The following is a 21,575-nucleotide window of genomic DNA, read 5'->3' as shown; positions in this document are numbered from 1 at the left end:
AAAACAGAACTTTCTGTGCTTCGTTAAATTTTTTTAAGCAGCATAAGAAATTTTTTGCATTCTAGAGATGACGTCTTTTGAGTAATTGATCAAACGACATACGTTTCGTATCTTTGCTTCTGTACTGGAACTACAAGGCTGATGTTGCTAACATGGAAATGAAGAGGTGATAGCTATGAGTTTAACAACTGGGTCACCCCTCACACCCACACACCCACACACACACACACACACACACCTCAATCTGATTTGTTCATTGTTGAGTATCTCAAACAGATTTGCTTCTGTGGTTCCTCAGATTGTATGATACACTACTCAAAAGGACGCTACAGAGTTAAAAACAGTAGCAGCCGCCATCTTGAAGCCATAATCATTTTCTTCCTCAGCAAACAGTTTGGGATCACTTCATGCAAGCGTCGGACTCAGATAGGAGATGAAGACTCTGGATTTTACAGACTCTGAAGGTGGAAGTGATTCAGATAATAATATAGAGTAGTTCCAGGTTGTGTGAGGCAAGTGTGTCTTAGACATTCAGTTTACACAGTGCTAAAGTACACTTTTGTTTTGACACACTGACTACTTTTTGAGTAAGAGGGACGCTTTGTACTTTTCATTTTTTGGCTGAGCTACTGCTTAAAATGTGGCTCCAGGGTGAACCGCCCCATATGCTTTCACCCAGTTCTGCTTCAGCTGAACGCTGCACGGAACATCCGGGCTTCCTGACACTTAAATGAGCTTGGGAAATTGAAATTCCTCTGGTGTTATTGCTTCAAACGCATATGAGACACTAGGGGTGACCTCTGCTTTTTAATCAGAGCACTCAGTGTTTACCCTCCAAAAAGAAATGACCCTTCTACACAGCGCTATTGCTTCCCTCATAAAGACACACCATGTGCTGTTTCCATAATTTCAGGGATTTAATGGGATGTATAGCCGAGCTCAGAAAGGCAGACAGGCAGCTGTATTCAAGATTTCTAATTTCTTTTTTTTTTTTTTTTTTTTAAGTGTTTTAAGTCTGTAATGCTCTACGGGGTTCATGCAAACATGATAAACAGGAAAGTCGTAACTCTTTTGCTCAAACCAAAAAAAAAAAAAAAAATGCCAAACCTATTTCTTTCTTCTGTCCTTTTGTGTGATTTGTATTTTGATCAGACAATGTGTGTTCAGTTGTTCTACTTTTAGTTGTTTCTCCAAAGGATGATAGAGTAAATAACGGCGTTCCCGCTTCATGCCTAGTGTTCCCAGAACAGGCTCCAAATCCGCCTCGACCCAGAGCAGGAAAAAGCAGTTACTGAAAATGAATGAATGAATGAATGAATAATGCATTTAACTAAAATAACATTGCTGAAACGTCTTTCGTCAGTTGGAGTAGAGGTGTTTGGAATGACTAAAAAACATTTCAACATGAGGCCAAACTATAAATCATATCTCTTGGATTATATTCAAGATTATATGATGCCAGACTACGGGATTTTGGGAATTTCAATTTTGAGATAATCTGGCAACCCTGGTAGAAATACACACTTTTTTTTTAGTAATGCAGTGGAGTAAGAGTGAAATATTCAGCATAACATGTCCAAAGTAAATTTAAAAAATAGACTGTTACTTTAGTCGGGTAACTAGCCACCTAACTGAACGGTTCGTACGAGTTCTGTTTATGAAAAAGGGTGTATGCTTCCTGAATGAGTGTGTCTCCTCTTAAATTTCTTCCCTGGAAGCTAACAGATATGATCGACTCAACACTCTCTGATGCAACACTGACAGTAACTGCTGCTGCATCCTGGGTCACTGGTAATAATTATGAGGGAGGATGTGATGATATATTGTTATGACATTATATCATGATGAGGAAATCTGAAATAATTTATACAGCATGTGCAGGTACAACCTCTGAATAACTGATGATGTTCCAACTGCATGCAGAGGTTTCTTTCTATGTAAAGTCAGTTTTAACCCTTTCGTGTATAGTTCGTGGTGTTTTTTGGAAAATATAAGAAAATTTCCTTAAATCAGGTTCAAATCACTTTTTAAATTATGTTGATTTCAGTCGTTCTCTAGATTCAATGCAGCTTCTGCATAAAGTCACAAATTACATTTTTTAAATAAAATTTTTTGTTCCACACTCCAATAAACATGTTTTTTAAAATTAGTTTTTTGTTTTTTTTACACCTCTGAACTCTGAAGCTGAATTATGTCACAGTCCTAAACTGCATAATTTCTGTAAAGTCAAGAATATTGCTATATTTTGAACCAAAATACATTTAGTATTTTAAACATGAATATTAATTATTTTGGTTTATAAATACAGTAGATTTTTTTTTTTTCAGGTATAATACTTTATCCATTTTTACTCATGGTTTACTCATGAACAATACAGTTACTACCTAATAAAGTACATGATATTTAGAAAAAGTCAAATAATCACATGTAATCAAATAATAACGTAATTTTAGATAATAAAAAAAATAAAGAATCTGGATACGGTTTATAAATAATTTATGCATGAAACAGTTAATATTATTACTAAAATTATTATATTTTAATTTTTTTTAAGGGGGCGCCCATCTATTTTACCAATTTTATACAAGGTGTCTGAAAAGTCAGGAACCACTGAGAGTTAAAGTACATAAACAATGCTGTGCAAGAGTCTCAGGCACATGTAAAGAAATTCTGTAGACCAAAGATGCCTTCAAAAATAATGAAATTAAATGTTTTTACATTTAAAAAAAAGAATAAATGAAACAAAGTCAATATTTGGTTTGACGATCCTTCGCTTTTTTTTTTTTTTTAAATAGCAGTCTCAGGTACAATGTGTGCAGTTTTATAAGGAAATGAGCTGTAAGTTTTACTGAGCATCTTTTTACTGAGCATCTGAGCAAGTTTTACTGACCAGCCACAGTTCTTCTGGAGACTTTGACTGTCACACTTGCTTCTTATTTGTGCAGCAAAATCCAGCAGCCTTCATTATGTTTTTTTGTCTGAAAAGTGTCTCTTATGTAATATGCTGCTTTCTTTACTGACATACAGACATTTTTCTGTAGTATTTAATTTTGTGCTGGAAAACTAACGTTTGGAAATTTATAATGTTTTATACTGATTCGATAATGTAGAAGTCATAAAATAAAAATTTATAAAAAAGTTTGCACAAGAAAAAAAAACAAAAAAAAAACAGACTGCCTAAGACTTTTGCACAGTTCTGTTTTACTGTCTGTTTATTATTCACAACATACGCTCTGCACATTTTCTCAGCCTCTGTATCACGTTTTTGCGGATTTTGCTCTACATGTTCGGATCAACAAATTACATATTCCTGTTAGTTCCTGCCTTTCAGACACCCTGTATACTGTTATTCATGAAGAACAGGTTTAAATAGATGATTAGTTACCTAGTTAGATACAACCTAGTTATAAAACAGTAGTCATTCTTGCATAATTTAGCATTCCAAAAGAAAAAAACATCAATAAATGTTGTATTCTATGGATTGTTTTCCGACAATGGCACTAAATCAGCCATTTCCACATTACATCCTAAGACCGCCGATCTCAGCTCATGACCAGAGAATCCTTTTATGTTGTGTGCTTTTCGTCTGCCACAGCAAAAATCGTACAGGCTTAACGTAAAGGATGTGTAAACTCAGGTTAATTCCACCAGTCTATATTATAATGTTAATGCTGTTGAGCTTTTGGGTCGAGACAGTGGCACTGAAGAAACGAAAGTAAAACGCAGGGAGACTCAGGGAGCTTTCCATGCCACGGTCATTGAAGATCTAAATCTAAATCTACACCCAGATTTGTGTAAAGCTGTTGCAGGTTTATTGAATGAGATCTGCATACAAATGCTTTTATTTACACAATGCTACGCAAGCGTACAGCTCGTGTTCAGTTAATCAATTCAATAACAAGCTTTCGCGATTGGCACTTTTACTCCTGTTGATCTCGTATAAGTACAGATTGCGTAATTTTCTCTATCTGACCTCAGGAAGAAATGCTTGGACACCGCTACTCTTTACTAAACCAACAAGATAAGAATGAAGAAGGAAATTTCCATCAGTGATCTAGCTTTCGATACAAATATGAGCAAGAGCTGGTGATGATTCACAAAAACCTATAATCACACACAGCTGTGCTGAAAACACACACACACCCTGAAATGATGAAACCTACACACATGACTAAAAAGCCCTTGAACATTTTTTAATGATGCGTTTCTTCACAGCTAGCCTGGTAGCTAGCTCCCTCTCAGCTAGTCACCTAGTATGTCAGCTCTTTTGAAAATGTTTTCCATTAGTGTTGTAGTAAAAGCTATTGAATTTTGGCTTAAAACAACATGGAAATAAAGTTTACCGAATTTTACCATCAAATAGTAATTATTATCTACTGTTATATAGCATACCCGACTGCTCGCTAGCTTGTGAGTTAGCCAAGCTAGCTAGTGTTCTAGCACGAGGCGTTCTTTAAACTTTTACGCCTTTAGTAATCTTAAGCTCCTTAAAATGACATTCTTTTATAAGCTAGCTAGCTGGGATGTTAAGTTTTGTTCGATGAAAGCTCGAAACTCTGAATTTCAAATCTCTGACTGGGAAAAATGAAAAGAAAACCGCCCCTTAACTTGGCATTCCTACTCAGAAAGTCAGGAAATGTCTCCTCAACACCAAGTTCAGTGTATGACATCAGATCAAAATGGCCGCTCACATCGTCAACAAAAAAAAAAAATGCCCTCACTACTTTCAAATGAGTTTAATAGTAGTCTTTACTTTAGAGTAACCAGCATAGACTCGTTATTTGTTTAAATCTACAACACTTACCGTAAAGTTCACTGTTTTGGAAAACTCGTGATCACTAATGTTAGCTGTCTCGTTAAGGCGTACATGTTTTTTCCCACATTGTAGCTCCCACTTTGTATAAAATGATTTAATTTAATAATTAAATTAATAATTAAATTAAAGTAATTCCGACTTCAGACTTCCCACACTTTCTGAGTTAAGTCGAATTCAGCAATAACCTCGTAGCTTGGACTAGCTAGCTTGAATTTTCTGAATGGTAAAGTCACAATTCTTGCAAAAACACAGCCATAAAATGTGCGGAAAATATATATACTGCAATTTTGATCAAACAAATGTACAAAAATTGTTTTCTCAGAGTGATGCCACTTTGTCAGAGTATTTCAGGCAATATGCTAAAGTGATGTCGTTATATTTTTACAAGTCTGACAGAATTCGATTGGCATGTTCACATATTAGTTATTGTTATTACATTCTTATACTCCCACTGTATCCACCAACATTCCACAGATATACAACAGAGGTTCAAGACTCACAAAAGGCCATGAACACTGAATCATGCATGCTAATACATTACATTGCATACTGCTAATGATGACTTTATGATAAGAAAACAGCGCTGTGGTTCAGGTTTTCCCTTTAGCATGTTTCTCTCCGCTCAGTATCAGAGCAGGAAATATCATCATTTTCAACATGGTGGTTTCCCTCGTTACGGTTCCAGCTGAGAGCCATGGCGCTGACGCAATCACACACTCCTACACAAATCAGCTCAGGAAGTCGAGTAGTGGCGGAAACAATGAAACCACAATCGCGATCAATTTCCTGACGTTATCAATCTTACTATGCTGTTTAGAACAACGTTCCTTATTGGTTCCCCTTTTGAAATTTTGGTTCCTCTCAAGGATTCTTCCTGGGTTTATCTACTACCACCATTGTTATTCTTTCTTTTCATTCTTGTGCTTCTATTCTGATTTGCAGTTTTACAAATACAGCTTCAGCTTTCTATTTTATTATACTTTCTATACTATACTATACTACACTAATATTCACATAAAAAATCCCACATACTTTGGCAATGAACATGTGCCTTTGTTTCTCATGCCAATACATTTAGACTGAATTGAAATAGTCCTCATGTTTTTAGGGAGTTCCTCCTCACCACTGTCACTTCAGCTTGTCTATTAGGAGTTACTCTGCATTCTGACACTCAATATTGTTAAAAGAGCTATCTAAATTTCGCAATGAGCCAATTCCACTGCGCCAATGAGCAACTGGTATTCGCTGGCCACCGGAGTGTCATGGTACTCCTTCCTCAGTGTCCCCTGGTGAGTTCCCAGGATTTGATTTACTGTCATCACTATATATCAGAAGAGGTTTAATGCTAGAAAGCCACCATTTCATAGAGCTGACATTTCTTTATGTGCTTTTAGCCAAAAATATCTGCTGTTCATGATGGTTAAAATGATGCCAATGCAATAAATAGGAACCTTTTTGATAAGAATGATACACAAATAGTTATTGTCTCCTGTTTTGCCAAAAAAAAAAAAAAAAAAATATATATATATATATATATATATATATATATATATATATATATGTATATGTATATACGTGTGTGTGTGTGTGTGTATGCATGTCTGTGTATAGATATATATATACATATATATATATATATATATATATATATATATATATATATATATATATATATATATATATATCTATACACACATATGTGTGTGTGTGTGCAGATATATGTGTGTATATATACACACACAGTACTGTGCAAAGGTCTTAGGCACATGCAAAGAAATGCTGTAGAGTAAAGATGCCTTCAAAAATAATGAAACAATGTTTCTACATTAAAAAAATACTATAAAGAGCAGCAAATATAATAAAAGAAACAGTGTCAATATTTGCTGTGATGACCGTTTGTTTAAAAAAAAAAAAAATTGTCGTCTCTGGTGGACTTTGACTGTCACACTTGCTTCTTATTTTTGCCCCAAAAACCAGCAGACATAATTAAGTTTGTACTAAAAAAAATAGGGTTCCTAAGACTTTTGCACAGTACTGTGCAGTACACACACATATATATGTATACATGTGTGCGTGTGTGTGTGTTTGTGTGTGTGTGTGTAATAATTACACAATTTGGGTTAGCATTCATGACTCAAAACAAGTGCACAATCACAAAACAAAAAATGGCTTCCTATTTACTATATATGCTACACAGGGCATAACACCCAACAGAATGCCTTCTGAGATTCAGCCTCAGAAATAAGGCGACTCCAATAAGTGGTTTCTGGCAATCAGTTTTTGATTAGAAAATTCATATATCAATTTAAAAATGTAAAAAATACAGTAAAAAATATTACATGTGTTTATCCAGTATTTATATTTCTTCATCATTTAAATAAAGAGGTTTTTAAAGACTCATTTTAAGAGAATAAGATCCCGTGTAGTACCTTTAAATATTTGAAGTTTGTTTTCTTTACGTACAATGGATATAAAAAGTGTACACACCCCTGTTAAAATGGCAGGTTTTTGTAATGTAAAAAAAAACAAGATAAATCATGTCAGAACTTTTTCCACCCTTAATGTGAAACTACAGCGTATAAAAATTAGAAAGATTTTAGGGAAAAAATTGAAAAAATAAATAACTTACAATAAACTGGTTGAATAAGTGTGCACACTCCTAAATTATTACTTCATTGAAGCACTTTTTGATTTTATTACACCACTCAGTCTTTTTGAGTAAGAGTCTATCAGCATGGCACATCTTGACTTGGCAATATTTTCCCACCCTTCCTTGCAAAAACATTCTAGATCCATCTAATTGTAAGGGCATCTCCTGTGCACAGCCTGCTTTAGGTCACCCCACAGATATTTAGTTGGATTCAGGTCTGGGCTCTGGCTAAACACAAACATTGATCTTCTTATGGTTAAGCCATTCCTTTGTTGATTTGGATGTACAGTCAGGTCCATAAGTATTTGGACAGTGACACAATTTTTGTAATTTTTGTGTCTGTACACCACCACAGTGGATTTGAAATGAAGCAATCAAGATGAGACTGAAGTGTAAACTTTCCGCTTTAATTCAAGGGCTTTAACAAAAATATTGCATTAACCATTTAGGAATCAAAGCCGTTGTTAACGGAGTCCTTCCATTTTCATAAGCTCAAAAGTAATTGGACATTTGACTGATAAGTAGATTCATTGCAAGGTGTGGCCTGATTCCTCCTTATTTAACGACAAATTAAAGTGATAAAAGGTCTGGAGTTGATTCCAAGCGTTGAATTTGCATTTGGTAGCTGTTCAGGGGAACTCTCAATATGCGGTCCAAAGGGGTGTCGATGCAAGTGAAGGAGGCCATCATTAGGCTGCAAAAACAAAACAGACCTATCAGAGAGATAGCAAAAACTTTAGTTGTGGCCAAATCAACAATTTGGAACATTCTTAAAAAGAAGGAATGCATTGGCGAGCTCAGCAACACCAAAAGACCTGGAAGACCACAGAAGACAACTAAAGAGGATGAATGCAGAATTCTTTCGTTGTTGAAGAAAAACCCCTTCACAACATCTACCCAAGTCAAGAACACTCTGGAAGAGGTAGGCGTATCATTGTCAAAGAGACACCTTCATGAATGTAAATACAGAAAGTTCACCTCAAGATGCAAACCACTGGTAACACTCAAGAACATAACGGCCAGATTAGATTTTGCCAAAAATCCTTAACAAAAAAAAAAAAAGGCTTACCAATTCTGATGCAGGATTAACTTGTACTAGAATGATGGGAAGAGATGAGTATGGAGTAGGAAAGGCATGTTCCAAAGTATACCACATCATCTGCCAAGCTTGTGGAGGCACTGTTATGGCGTGGGCATGTATGGCTGCCAATGGAACTGGGTCACTGGTGTTTATTGATGATGTGGCTGCTGATAGAAGTAGCAGGATGAATTCTGAAGTGTATAGAGCTATACTTTCTGCTTAGGTTCAGTCAAACGCTGCAAAACTGATAGGACGGCACAGTACAGATGGATAATGACCCAAAACATACTGCTAGAGCAACCCAAGAGCTTCTTAAGGCAAAGAAATTAAACGGTCCTAAATGTCCGATGATCTCAACCCAATTGAGCTGCTTTTCACTTACTGAAGATAAAACTGAAGGCCAAAAGACCCACAAACAAGCAGCAACTGAAGGCAGCTGCAGTAAAGGCCTGGCAAAGCATCTCAAGGGAGGAAACTCAGCATTTGGTGATGTCCATGGGTTCCAGATTTCAGGTAGTCATTGACTGCAAAGGATTTGCATCCAAGAGTTAAAAATAATCCTCATATTTATGATTGTTTGTCCAATTACTTTTGAGCCTGTGAAAATGGAGAGACTCTGCAAAAATCACTTTAATTCCTAAATGGTTAATGCAATATTTTTGTTAAACCCCCTGAATTAAAGCTGAAAGTCTACACTTCAATCACATCTTCATTGCTTCATTTCAAATCTATCGTGGTGGTGTACAGACACAAAATTACAAAAATTGTGTTACTGTTCAAAGACATATGAACGTGACTTTATGCTTTGGGTCATTGTCACACTGAAAGGTGAAATTCCTTTTTATCATCTGCTTACTAGAAGGTGCTTGAATGTTTTGCACTAAAATTGACTAATATTTGGAGTTATTCATGATTCCCTCTACCTTGATAAAAACCTACAGTTCTGGCTGAAGAAAAGCATCCCTACAGCATGATGCTGCCACCCCCATGCTGCACGTGGGTATGGTGTTCTTTTGGTGATGAGCTTTTTTTTTTTTTTTGCACCAAACATACCTTTGGGAATTATGGAATTATTATACCTTTTGGAAGTGGTCTTACCAGACCATAACACATTTTTCCACATGGTTTAGGGAGATTTAGTTGGGCTTGGATGTTTTTTGTGAGAAAGGGCTTCCGTCTAGCCACCCTACCCCATATCCCAGACATGTGAATAATACAAGAGATTTGTCACATGCAGAGAGTAATCCATAATTGTCAGATATTTCTGCAGCTTTAATGTTGCCATTGTTTTATTGGCAGCCTCCCTGGTAAGTTTTTGTCTTGTCTTTTTATAAATTTTGGTGGGACGTCCTGTTCTTGCTAATGTCACTGTTGGTGCTCCATTCTCTCTATTTATCCATGATGGTCTTTACAGTGTTCCATGGTACGTCTAATGTTTTGGAAATTCTTTTATACTGCTCTCCTGATCGATTCCTTTCAACAAGTGAGATACTGTACATGCTTTGTATGTGCTTTGTGGACCATGGCTTCTGCAGTCAGGTGAAACCACGAAGATGTTAAGAAATGGTTAAGAAAATCCTACAGAAACAGCTGATTTAATCAGAATAATTTCACTGATGACTATTTTATTATAATGAGAATTACTTTTGAACATGAGATTGAATGTGGCACATGCCCAATTAGAAGTGAAGTGAAGTGAAGTGAAGTGACTTGTGGCCATACTTGGAATTTGTGCTCTGCATTTAACCCATCCAAGTGCACACACACAGTAGTGAAAACACACACACCCAGAGCACTGGGTAGCCTTTTTTTTTTGCTGCGGCGCCCGGGTAGCAGTTGGGGGTTCGGTGCCTTGCTCAAGGGTCTCACCTCAGTCATGGTATTGAGGGTGGAAGAGAGAGCTGGTCATTCACTCCCCCACCTACAATCCCTGCTGGACCTGAGCCTCGAACCCACAACCTTCAGGTTCACCTTCGGGTTGCAAGTCCGATTCTCTATCCATTAGGCCACGACTGCCCCCTATAAAAGGGTGCACATTCATGCAACCAGATTGTAAGTTTTTTATTTTTCCAATTTATTTATTAATTTATTTTTCTAATTGTTTTTCCACTTAATTCTTATATGTTAAACTGCTTATGAATCAATTGTCCAATTACTTTTGAGCCTGTGAAAATGGAAGGACTGTGTTAAGGATAGCTGTAATTCCTAAATGGTTAATGCAGTATTTCTGTTAAAGCCCTTGAATTAAAGCGGAAAGTCTACACTTCAGTCACATCTTGATTGCTTCATTTCAAATCCACTGTGGTGGAGTACAGAGGCAAAATAAAAAAAATTGTGTCACTGTCCAAATACTTATGGACCTGACTGTACATCCAAATCAACAAAGGAATGGCTTAACGAAAAGAAGATCAATGTTTGTGTTTAGCCAGAGCCCAGACCTGAATCCAACTAAATATCTGTGGGGTGACCTAAAGCAGGCTGTGCACAGGAGATGCCCTTACAATTAGATGGATCTAGAATGTTTTTGCAAGGAAGGGTGGGAAAATATTGCCAAGTCAAGATGTGCCATGCTGATAGACTCTTACTCAAAAAGACTGAGTGGTGTAATAAAATCAAAAAGTGCTTCAATGAAGTATTAGTTTAGGAGTGTGCACACTTATTCAACCAGTTTATTGTAAGTTTTTAATTTTTCCTATTTTTCCCTAAAACGTTTGACTGTTTTTAACTTAATTTTTATAAGCTGTAGTTTCATACTGAGGATGGAAAAAGTTCTGACATGATTTATCTTGGTTTCATTTGTTTACATCAAAAAATCCTGCCATTTTGTCAGTTAGTCAGTTTGTAATTATTTTTAAAAATTATAAAAATGATTAAAAAGCTTTCATGAACTCAGAAATTGACATAATTTATCACAATATCAATATTATTTTGTGATATCATGCAGCTGTAACAAATATATAAAAGGTTTTTTTTTGCATCTAGGAGTTTAAAGAAAACAACATTCTAACATTTTTTTTAATTCTTTTGTATCTATTATCTATGTTTAATGTTTTTAAATATTGATGAGACTTCATACATCTCAGATTTTGTTTATTAAATGTTAAGGAGGAATTAATATCCAACATCACTCTACTGGAGTTTCAGTGAACCCACAAGATCCCGTCTCTCTCTCTCTCTCTCTCTCTCTCTCACACACACACACACACACATTAACTGACCATATGTGAAACCCATAAAATCAATTATAGGCTCAATAATAACTTTTATAATTCAGTACAAATGTCTTTCTGCTAATAGAGGAGAATATGGAGTCGTAATGATGATGATGGTGGTCACTGCCTTATAAATCACACACACACACACACACTTTCAGCAATCAACAGCAGGCGCATTTTACACATACACACACGTATGAAAAAGGCTTTTAATCAGACGACGAACTCTGAGGGACGAATGTGGAGGAAATGTTGAATATGGTGACAGATGTTGCTTTCCCTGATCGATCTCGGTTGTGGTGTGGAGTTTAATCACACTGTTTAATATCACCACGGTAACCTGTCTCTCTCTCCCTGTCTGCGTTTGCCTCTCCTTCTTTACTAGTACCCTCTTTATTCTCTCTCCGTCTTCCTCTCCTCTGTCTCTCAGCCCTTTCCTGCCTGTCTGACTCTTTCTCTCGCCCTTCCTGTCTGTCAGTCATTCTAGTTTCTGTACGTCTTTCTCTCTATTTCTGTTAATCTGTCTTTTTCCACTACGTTGTTTCTCTCTCTATCTCTCACTCTCCTAGTTTCTGTCTGTCTCTTTCTCCCAGTTTTTGTCTGAATGTCTCTCTCTAATCTTTTCTGTATATCTGTCTCCCTGTAGCTTTCTGTCTATCTGTCTGTCTCTGCCCTTTTCTGTCTGTCCCTCCCCTTTTTCATTTGTCTCTCTCTCCCTTTCTGTCTGAATTGTCTCTCTCTCTCCCCTTTTCTGTATCTCTATCTCTCTCTCTCTTTCTGTCTGTCTCCGCCCCTTTATGTCTTTCTCTCCCTGTTTCAATTTGTTTCTCTCTCTCTCCTTTTCTCTCACTCTGCCCCATTCTCTCCTTCTGTCACCCTTTTATTGACTTTCTTTGTTTCTCTTTCTCTCCATATCTATCCATCTGTCTCCTTCCTATATCTGTCTCTCTTCCTCTTTTTATTCATCCTTTCTGTTCCCATGGCTCATTCCATTTCTAACCCACTTTCTGTCCCCTCTTTCTTGCTCTCTCCTTTTATGTCCCTGTCTCTCACTCCTTTTCTGTCCATCTTTCTCCCCATTTTTGTCCCTCTGTCTCATTCCCCTTTAGCTCCATTTCTTTCCAACTCCCCATTTCTGCCCCTCATATTTGTCTCTCACTCTCCCGGTCTGTCTTCCACCCCATTTCTGTCCGTTTTCCCTTTTCTCTCCTTTCTCCCCGTCTGTGCATCTGTCTTGCTACCCTTATACTGTCACCCTTTTCTGTCTCATCTCTCACTGTCTTTCTCTTTGACTTTCTATCTTCATTTTCCACCCTTTCTCTGTCTCTTTGTTGTCTCTCACTTCCTCTCTGTCTGTCTGTCCCTTTCTCTCATTCTCTTTCTCCCGTCTCTGTCTGTCTGGTCCAGAATGATGTAATCTTGCGGAGATCGGATTTGCCTCGGCTCCTTGTTGTCGTACTGTTTCTAAAGCTCCATGCCAGAGATCCACGGCGGGACACAAACACACGTCTCACTGAGCGTTTAGGACGGGACAGGATGAGACCGTGTGCCATGCTGTTGCAGTTTCTCCCCCGCTGCACACTGCACTCTGACAGCATGTATGCCTGTGTGTGTGTAACCGCTTGTGTATCTCAGCAGGGCTATTTCCTATTGACATTCATTATTATGTATAGAAATTCAATCTAAAGGAACAGCTTGGCCAAAAATGTACACAACATCCCCCAGACTCCAAAAGTAGTCTATTGGCCAAGATATGTTTGCTCTAAAACTGTTCCTTTAAGGCCTAAGTGTCCAACATCATAGCAGTCGAATGTGTCCTGAAAACTTTAGCTCATCCCAGTGATGCTCTTACAGCTCAGCACAGTTAGCGTATATGCTGTGTTTAATAATTTATATGTTTCTCGTTCATTTGTTTTTGTGTCATCATTCTGGCACAAAATCTTTAAATATAGCTATTCTGATAAATTCACTATTTTAAAAATATTTGTATACACACACACACCTATATATATATTTATACCACAGACACTTGTGTTGTTCAAGTGTCTGTGGTATAAAGATCACATTGCTTGCAATTATATATATATATATAATTGCAAGCAATGTGATCTTTATACCACAGACACTTGAACAACACAATACAAAAAGATGAAAAGTTTAAATGCAGCTATTACACATGGAGCTCTTCTGCCCCCTAGTGGACAGGAATAAAAATTATGCAGCTTCATAATCAGTCCACTTGGACAGATGACACTTTAATAATCTGATTTAAAACACAAAAACAAGGCCATCTTTTAATGAGCTGCACTCACGGCTAAGAAAGTGGAACATAACCTAACATTTCTGTAAGCACAGGGGTAAATACACTGTTTCTGTTGGACAGATTCTTTAACTGCGCTACATATCAGGTTCTACGTGTTCAAACACAACTAACGTTATTGTTATTAATGTTATTAATCATCTTTTTTGTGCTAAGTACAGTGTTCAGTACATTGCATGTTTATATATACTTACTATCCTTTATATATACCTACTTACTTACTATAATCAACCATCTCTATTCTGTCGGAGACTAATCACTAATCACACAAGTCTCATGAGCAAGGGATAGTCACTGAGTCCCTGTTTTTTTCTGACACGATCCAGCGCTGATGAGGCTCACACACACACACACACACACACACACACACACCTTTCACCTGGAGGGATCCCCTAACAAACAGCGCCACATCCTTTGGACCACTGTCTCACCAACACACACACACACACCAGACCTGCTGCTTGGAACTTGCTGCAGCTGCTTACTCAGAAATCTTACGATTTCTCTGTAGTCCAGCTCAATTCTCACCTCTGATTGAATATTCCTCTGAAGTTGTAGTTGGCCCTGTAGTTGTAGAGGGGTTTGGGTTCCAGCGGCCTGTAGACAGCCGGTTCTCCTCGCTTCATCGCCAATCCATTCAGCTCCACAGTGGGGGTGATGCTGCCTGAAGAACACACACAGGTGTTAATGTGGAGATAAACACCGCTGACAAGATGCACCGACATCACAGACACCTCGCTTTCTAACTCAATGACCGTGCTAATGTTCCCACTGCGTGTGTCACACTCGGATTGCTGAGTTAACACGCATATAGTGTACTAAGATAATTCAGCATCCAACAAAGACAGAAAGAGAGAGAGACAGAAAGAACAGAATATCAACACTCAGTGTAAAGCTTCTAGAGCCTAGAAGGGAAAAAATTCATGGGCTATCAGTGATAGTCACTGCAGTGTGACGGATCTAGAACTCTTAGTGCAAATGTTCTAGAACCCTAAGAGCAAAGGTTCTTGGGCTATCACTGCAACTCTACATTCCACATTGTAAATGTATTAGAATCTGCTGTGTGAAGGTTCCAGAGCTGCCCGTGCAAATGTGCTAGAATCTTCAGCACAAAGGTCTTAGAATTTTTTGAATCTTCAGAGTGAATGTTCTAAAATCCTAAGAGCAAAGATTCTATAATGGCAAAGGTTCTAGAATCCTCAGCACAACAGTTGTATAATACTCAGCGTAAAGGTTCTAGAGCACTAAAGTGCAAAAGGTCCTAGAATTTTTCTAGAATCTTCAGAGTGAACATTCTAGAATCCTCAGAGCAAAGATTTTAGAACCCTCAGGACAACGTTTCCACAATTCTCAGTGTAAAGGTTCTAGACTCTGATGTGCAAAAATTCTACAGCAACTCAGATCTTCAGAGTGAAAAATCATAGAACCCTACAATACAATAGTTCTAGAACCATCAATGCAAAGAGCAGAGACACAATCCTCACTGTGAATGTCTTAGGCTCCACTCTGTAAAGGTTGTAGAACCCTCAGTGCAGAATCATTAGTGTGAAGTTACTAGAACCCTCAGTGCCGCTCTAGAACCTGAGGATGATGTAGTAAGAGTGTGTTCCAGTGTGTGTACCTGGATTGGTGTGTGTGTCTGGTTTAGTGATGCGTGGCGGGGGGTGGGGCAGCGAGCTCTCTGCCAGCGCTTTATTGGCTGTTGAGTGTTGAGCTTTCTTAATGCTGGAGCCTTCAGATTCCCACACCTGCTCCCCTAAACACAACTGTACAGTGAAGATCTGCACACACGTACACACACACAAACACACGCACACACACATGCACACACACACACAAACACACGCACACACACATGCACACACACACGCACAGACACACACACGTACACACACACGCACAGACACACAGACACACACACACACTCAGTTAGAGTTCAGCACTAACAATGAAACCTGTATTATATATACATAGATGTAAACATAGAGTATATTTTGTTACATATTTAAGTAAAAACGGAATATAATCAATGAATGAAGTTAAAATGAAGTTGGCTTTCGAGTACTGAGCGTAACTGAAGCAGCGCACCTTGGCGTGTGCAGGCCCCCGCTCGTTCAGCAGTTTGTACTGCGGCTGGATCCGGTTGAAACGGGCTAACTCATTCACCAGACACATCGGAGTTTTCTCTTTAGGGTTTGCCATGTTATCCTGGGGAGGAGCTGAAACAAAAACACACTCAGTCATACCATGACATGACGTCACTTCAAATAAGACACTCTGCTACTGAAAACTCTTCTCTTAACAAACAACATTCTAGAAGTTTCCGTCACTGAATAACAGAAGCCTCACACTGCCGCTGCACTGTTATGTGGCATTCAGGCTCGTCCTCTTTGAAAATGAGAAGCTGTAAGTGGATACCATAAAGGTTTTTTCTCTCTCTCTCTCTCTCTCTCTCACACACACACACACACACACACACACACAAACACACACACACACACACACCTGGTGGGACGGTGGGCACAGTGCCATTGATGGAGGGCACGGCGTGCGCTGAGGTCTGCACTTTCACTTGAGCCATGCTCTATATCTGTAAAATGAGAGAAACATGAGACGTTCCGTTCATACAGGAAGTGCTATGAGGAAGAGTATGTGGCTGATACAGATGTGGCTGATACAGATGTGTTTGCAATGTGTGTCACTATGTGAAGCTTTAAGTCACATAAGGCAGATGACGTTCTAGAATCCTCAGTGTGAAGGTTCTACAGTCCTCAGTGCAACAGATTTAGGATCCTCAGTGTAAGGTTCCTGAGTGCAACTCTACAGTCCTCATTGTGAATATAAATAAGTGAATATGAATCCGCTGTGTGAAGGCTCTAGAGCACTCTGTGCTAAGGGTGAACCCTTAGTGCAGCCCTATAATCATTACTGTAAGAGGCCAAGAATACTCGGAACAAATGTTCTACAACCGTTATTGGAAAGGCGCTAGAATCCACCACACAGAAGTTCTAGAATATTCAGTGCAAAGGTCCTAGATTTTTTAAAATCTTCAGAGTGAATGATCTACAATTCTCAGCGAAAAGATTCTAGAACCTGCAGGGCAAAGGTTCTAGAACCATCAGTGCAAAAGGTCTAGAACCCTCAGTGCAAAGGTTCCAGAACCCCCACTGTGAAGATCTTAGTATCCTCAGTGCTAATGTTCTAGAGCAGTCAGTGAAAGGTTTTACAATCTTCTGTGAACTTCCTAGAACCATAAGCACAAGGTTCTAGAACCATCAGTGAAAAGTGAAGGCAGCTCTACAGTGCACTTTGTGAATGTCTTTGGATCCTCTGTGTGAGGGTGCAAGAACCCTCAGTGTGGCTCTACAATCCTCAGTGCATATGTTCTACGTTCATCACTGGGATGATCTCAGTATGCTCAGTGTGAAGGTTCTAGTACACTCAGTGCAAAGGTTTTAGAATAATTATTGTGGAACCCAAAGTACAAAGGTTCAGACTCATTAAACATCTTTGAATAATGCATTCAAAGTATTTTAGGCAATTAGCTTATGCGTGACGGCTACAGAACACACACATTCGGCCACTAATGAAACAACACACACTACATAAATAAGTGCTTGGCCCCCTGCTCAGTACTCGCTCCTCAGTACTCAGCACTCAGTCTATCCCCAGAGGACAAGAGACACAGTTTCAGGACAATGTAGTGAAAGTGAGTGAAGGAAGCTGGGACATTCTCCAATTTCCCCGCAGAGATGAAAAATCTGAGAGAAAAAGGTAGTAGCGTCTCTGGTGTAAGTCAGACACGTCAAGACTGCTGCTGTTTCAGACACGGCGACTTTCCCGGCTGAGCTCGTTGATTTAAACTCTATTCACAACATCAGCTAAGACTTTAGTGCTGTTTACTTTCTCTTCAACTTGACCACAGTTTTTTTTTAATTATGTTCTTAATATTCAGTAGTATTCAGTAGCCTAGGGCCTTGTCTGTCATTTTAGCTTAAAAAACGTGGAAACTGGAAACACTGTATTTAACACCGCTCTGTTAGCTACTTTAAATAAACAAATGCTGTTAGCGTGTTTGTTCGGCTCTCCCTCCACCTCATTCTCTTTGAAACAGACATAACTGCTTAGTGCCTAGTTACTCTTACTCGTGTGTTTATTAAGGGTTTTGACTTTTTATTTGTTGATGATTAAAAGAGGAGTTCCAAAGGTCTGTTACTTTCTATAACCGAGTTTAATATTTACTTTTCTGCTAGCTGTATGACTGATCTGACCAAAAGCCTGAGGTAAGTTAGCGTTCAAGCTAAATATACACTACATAGCTAACTTACCATAGTCCTGTAACGTTACCCGTCCACTTGGGAACTGCACATTGAGCTTTGGAGCTTATAAACTTCAAATAAAAAAAATTATCGAGGTAGTCCATCAGAGTCATTAATCGCTCACTGTCTCGAAGTTTTGTACGGATCAAAATCATTATTATTAAATATAAAATTATTTTTATCTCTTCCCCGGAAAGTTAGCAAAAAGCTCTCTCTGACACAATCCCACAATGCAGCGAGACATTATGATGATATCAGTTGTAGAGTAAAGTGAGGCAGTTGTCATGTGCAGATAAAGGAGCGCTGAATGAAAAATCCATAAGAGAGTGATGCAGCAAAGCTTTTAGTCCTTCAGTCTGTCCTGCTCTCTCACCGTCAAAACAGATCAGCTTCCAAAGCACAAACTTTCATGCTAATATCACCTAGAGTCAACCTAGAGTTGCATTCTGGGCCTTTGAGTTCAACTTTAGCAGAGTCTCCACTACTTCTACACTTGATTTCTCATTAATATGACACTGAATGGTGAAAATGGAAAATAGTGGAAATGGTGTTTTTATGAGTTAAAGGTGCATTAGGTAAGATTTGTCAGGAAACTAGGTCTCTAACAGGTAAATATGTGGAGCTGAATAAGATCTGAATGATATTTAAACTCATTGAGTCCGCCCCCATTTCTACCCACAGATAAAAAGCTCCGCCCACAAAACTTATCAGATTTCATACATCGTTTCTTCTGGAGAAAGGCTGTCACACACGTTTATTACGTCAGTCTTTCCTAGCGTTTATTTTCGCCAATCCTCTCATGAATCGTTATAGGCAAAAGTTTTAATCGTTTGGTTTGCTAATGAAACTTATAACCATGGGAATTAGAGATGAGACAACGAATGAAGATATGAAATCAGCTGCTTTCATCTCTACTGTTATAGCATCGTCTTCACCTATTAGCCTAGTGGCAGTGAGAGCTACTGTCCAGCGCAGTTTTGCAATGATTATGTATTTTCCAGCTAGTTGGTCCTTCGTTACTGTAAGGGACTCATCGAGACGCATTTGCGTTCACACTACTAATGTGATGTGGCCATGATCGAGATGCATTTGTCCCCGTTCACACCTGTACTTAGTGCTATAAACCTTTATACCTACCTAACACGAGATTAGGCTAGTTTGGTGTCGCTAGCCAAGGGGAGGCACAACTAAGCTATCACTGTATCTGTTTACCATGCAAAGTACATTAGCTGTTCTTATGGTCTGCTCATATCATGCTCACGTAAATTGGAACTCATATAGACATTTACACACCTTGTTTTCCTGGCTCAGCATGAGAGGATGTTAATGTTTCAGTTTCAACCCCTTTACTGGTAAAATTCGGTGTATAACCAATTTTCCCCTCACTAACTGACTGTGTGAGCTAGCGTTGGGCAGAATTGAGACCTGTCAGCCAATAAGACGCGAGTATTTCCACGCATCAGCCAATAAGTCGTGAGTATTTCCACGTATCAGCCAATAAGTCGCGAGTATTTCCACGTATCAGCCAATAAGACGCGAGTATTTCCACGTATCAGCCAATAAGACGCGAGTATTTCCACGTATCAGCCAATAAGACGCGAGTATTTCCACGTATCAGCCAATAAGTCGCGAGTATCTCCACGTATCAGCCAATAAGACGCGAGTATCTCCACGTATCAGCCAATAAGACGCGAGTATTTCCACGCATCAGCCAATAAGACGCGAGTATTTCCACGCATCAGCCAATAAGTCGCGAGTATTTCCACGTATCCGCCAATAAGACGCGAGTATTTCCACGTATCAGCCAATAAGACGCGAGTATTTCCACGTATCAGCCAATAAGACGCGAGTATTTCCACGTATCAGCCAATAAGACGCGAGTATTTCCACGTATCAGCCAATAAGACGCGAGTATTTCCACGTATCAGCCAATAAGACGCGAGTATTTCCACATATTTTCCTGTAAACTCTGTCTAATTGGATTTGCCTCCGTTCACTGAAGATACAAAATTACAACACTGCCGTCTTCTTTTACTGACGTTCAGTTACGTAGTGACAAACTGCTCCTTGTGGAGAATTATTCACGGGCTAAAGCAAAAAATCTTTGGGGCTACAGCCCTGAATACCCAGTTCAGATTACGCCCCTGATTGAACGCTCTGAGCCTGGTTTGACCTGTTACGCTAAATCAAGCGAGGCTATTTTAAATAATCCTCTCTTTTATTACTTCACTCTGTGGAATACCCATCTTATCACTCGCTCTTATGTTTTATGGTGTACTATTTTTTTCTCTCCTATTAAAAAATGCCATTGTAACTGTATTGGCAGTGTCTCCCTGTGACATCAGCACGACACAACCTCCCAACTTCTCAGGAGGATAACGAAAACTCCAAAACAGCTACTAAAGTGACACCACAACAGATAAGCAGGTCACAATTATTTGAATATAAAGATGTTTAATGGGTTTTAGGGTGAAATGTTCCTTTAAGCATTACATAGGGATTAATGTGGATTGATATATGAGACTTGCTGAGTGTCAATACAACATCAGACATCTAACAATAACTCAAGACTGAGACAGAGAAGCACAACAGCTCCTCACACGCTTAGGAGAATGATCAGGAATGATAAGGAAGGAGAGGAAATGATAATAAATGAGGAATCTTGCTGCATTCAGCTGCAGTGATGATGTGATGTTGTAGTTCAGCTCTTTCTCTCTGTATTAGTGGCCAGTATGTTAGGACCCGCTTGCTTTAAAGGAGCTCTGCTTTCTTTTACATGTTTCCGTCCACACAGACAGCTTCAAAAGGCTTCCCAGGTTTATATATTTGATAGAAAGAGTTCGACAGTATTTTTATATGTTCTTTTCTTTTCGCTTTAATTCAGCCTTAGCTGCACGGTTAGCTGTTAGCTGTGTGTTTATCCATCATGGCTGAATCTCTCAACTCCCCCTTGCGCATCCGACCCAAACCTCTCCATCACATCACTCAGCAGCTTTAACAGCCAAACACACACACACACAAACACACACACACCAAACACAGCTCACACCGTGCCGCAAAAACTTCCACCTCACACACTTCACGTTTCAATTGTGTTTTTTTTTTTACCTCAGTCCGCGGCCAGACCTCCAACATTGGCAAACACTAAAGAGAACTAATGACACTGGACCGAAC

At 38.7% G+C, this 21,575-nt stretch overlaps 1 protein-coding gene across 1 annotated transcript in view; it reads right to left on the bottom strand.

Annotated features, from left to right (window-relative positions):
• stau2 (staufen double-stranded RNA binding protein 2) overlaps nt 1-21,575 on the bottom strand; it is a 90,565-nt gene extending 68,990 nt beyond the window's left edge. The window contains exons 1-5 of the mRNA XM_026938099.3: nt 21,510-21,575; nt 16,588-16,672; nt 16,171-16,301; nt 15,704-15,863; nt 14,611-14,746 (exon numbers count right to left, since the gene is read on the bottom strand). Of these exons, the coding sequence (XP_026793900.2) occupies nt 14,611-14,746; nt 15,704-15,863; nt 16,171-16,301; nt 16,588-16,663 (503 nt within the window). The 5' untranslated portion in view covers nt 16,664-16,672; nt 21,510-21,575. The remainder of the gene's footprint in view (nt 1-14,610; nt 14,747-15,703; nt 15,864-16,170; nt 16,302-16,587; nt 16,673-21,509) is intronic.

This window comes from Pangasianodon hypophthalmus, chromosome 22 (assembly GCF_027358585.1).
Source record: "Pangasianodon hypophthalmus isolate fPanHyp1 chromosome 22, fPanHyp1.pri, whole genome shotgun sequence".
In the NCBI taxonomy this organism is placed as follows: domain Eukaryota; kingdom Metazoa; phylum Chordata; class Actinopteri; order Siluriformes; family Pangasiidae; genus Pangasianodon; species Pangasianodon hypophthalmus.
Note: the sequence above shows the minus strand (reverse complement) of the source record. Positions and strands in the feature narration are given on the sequence as shown.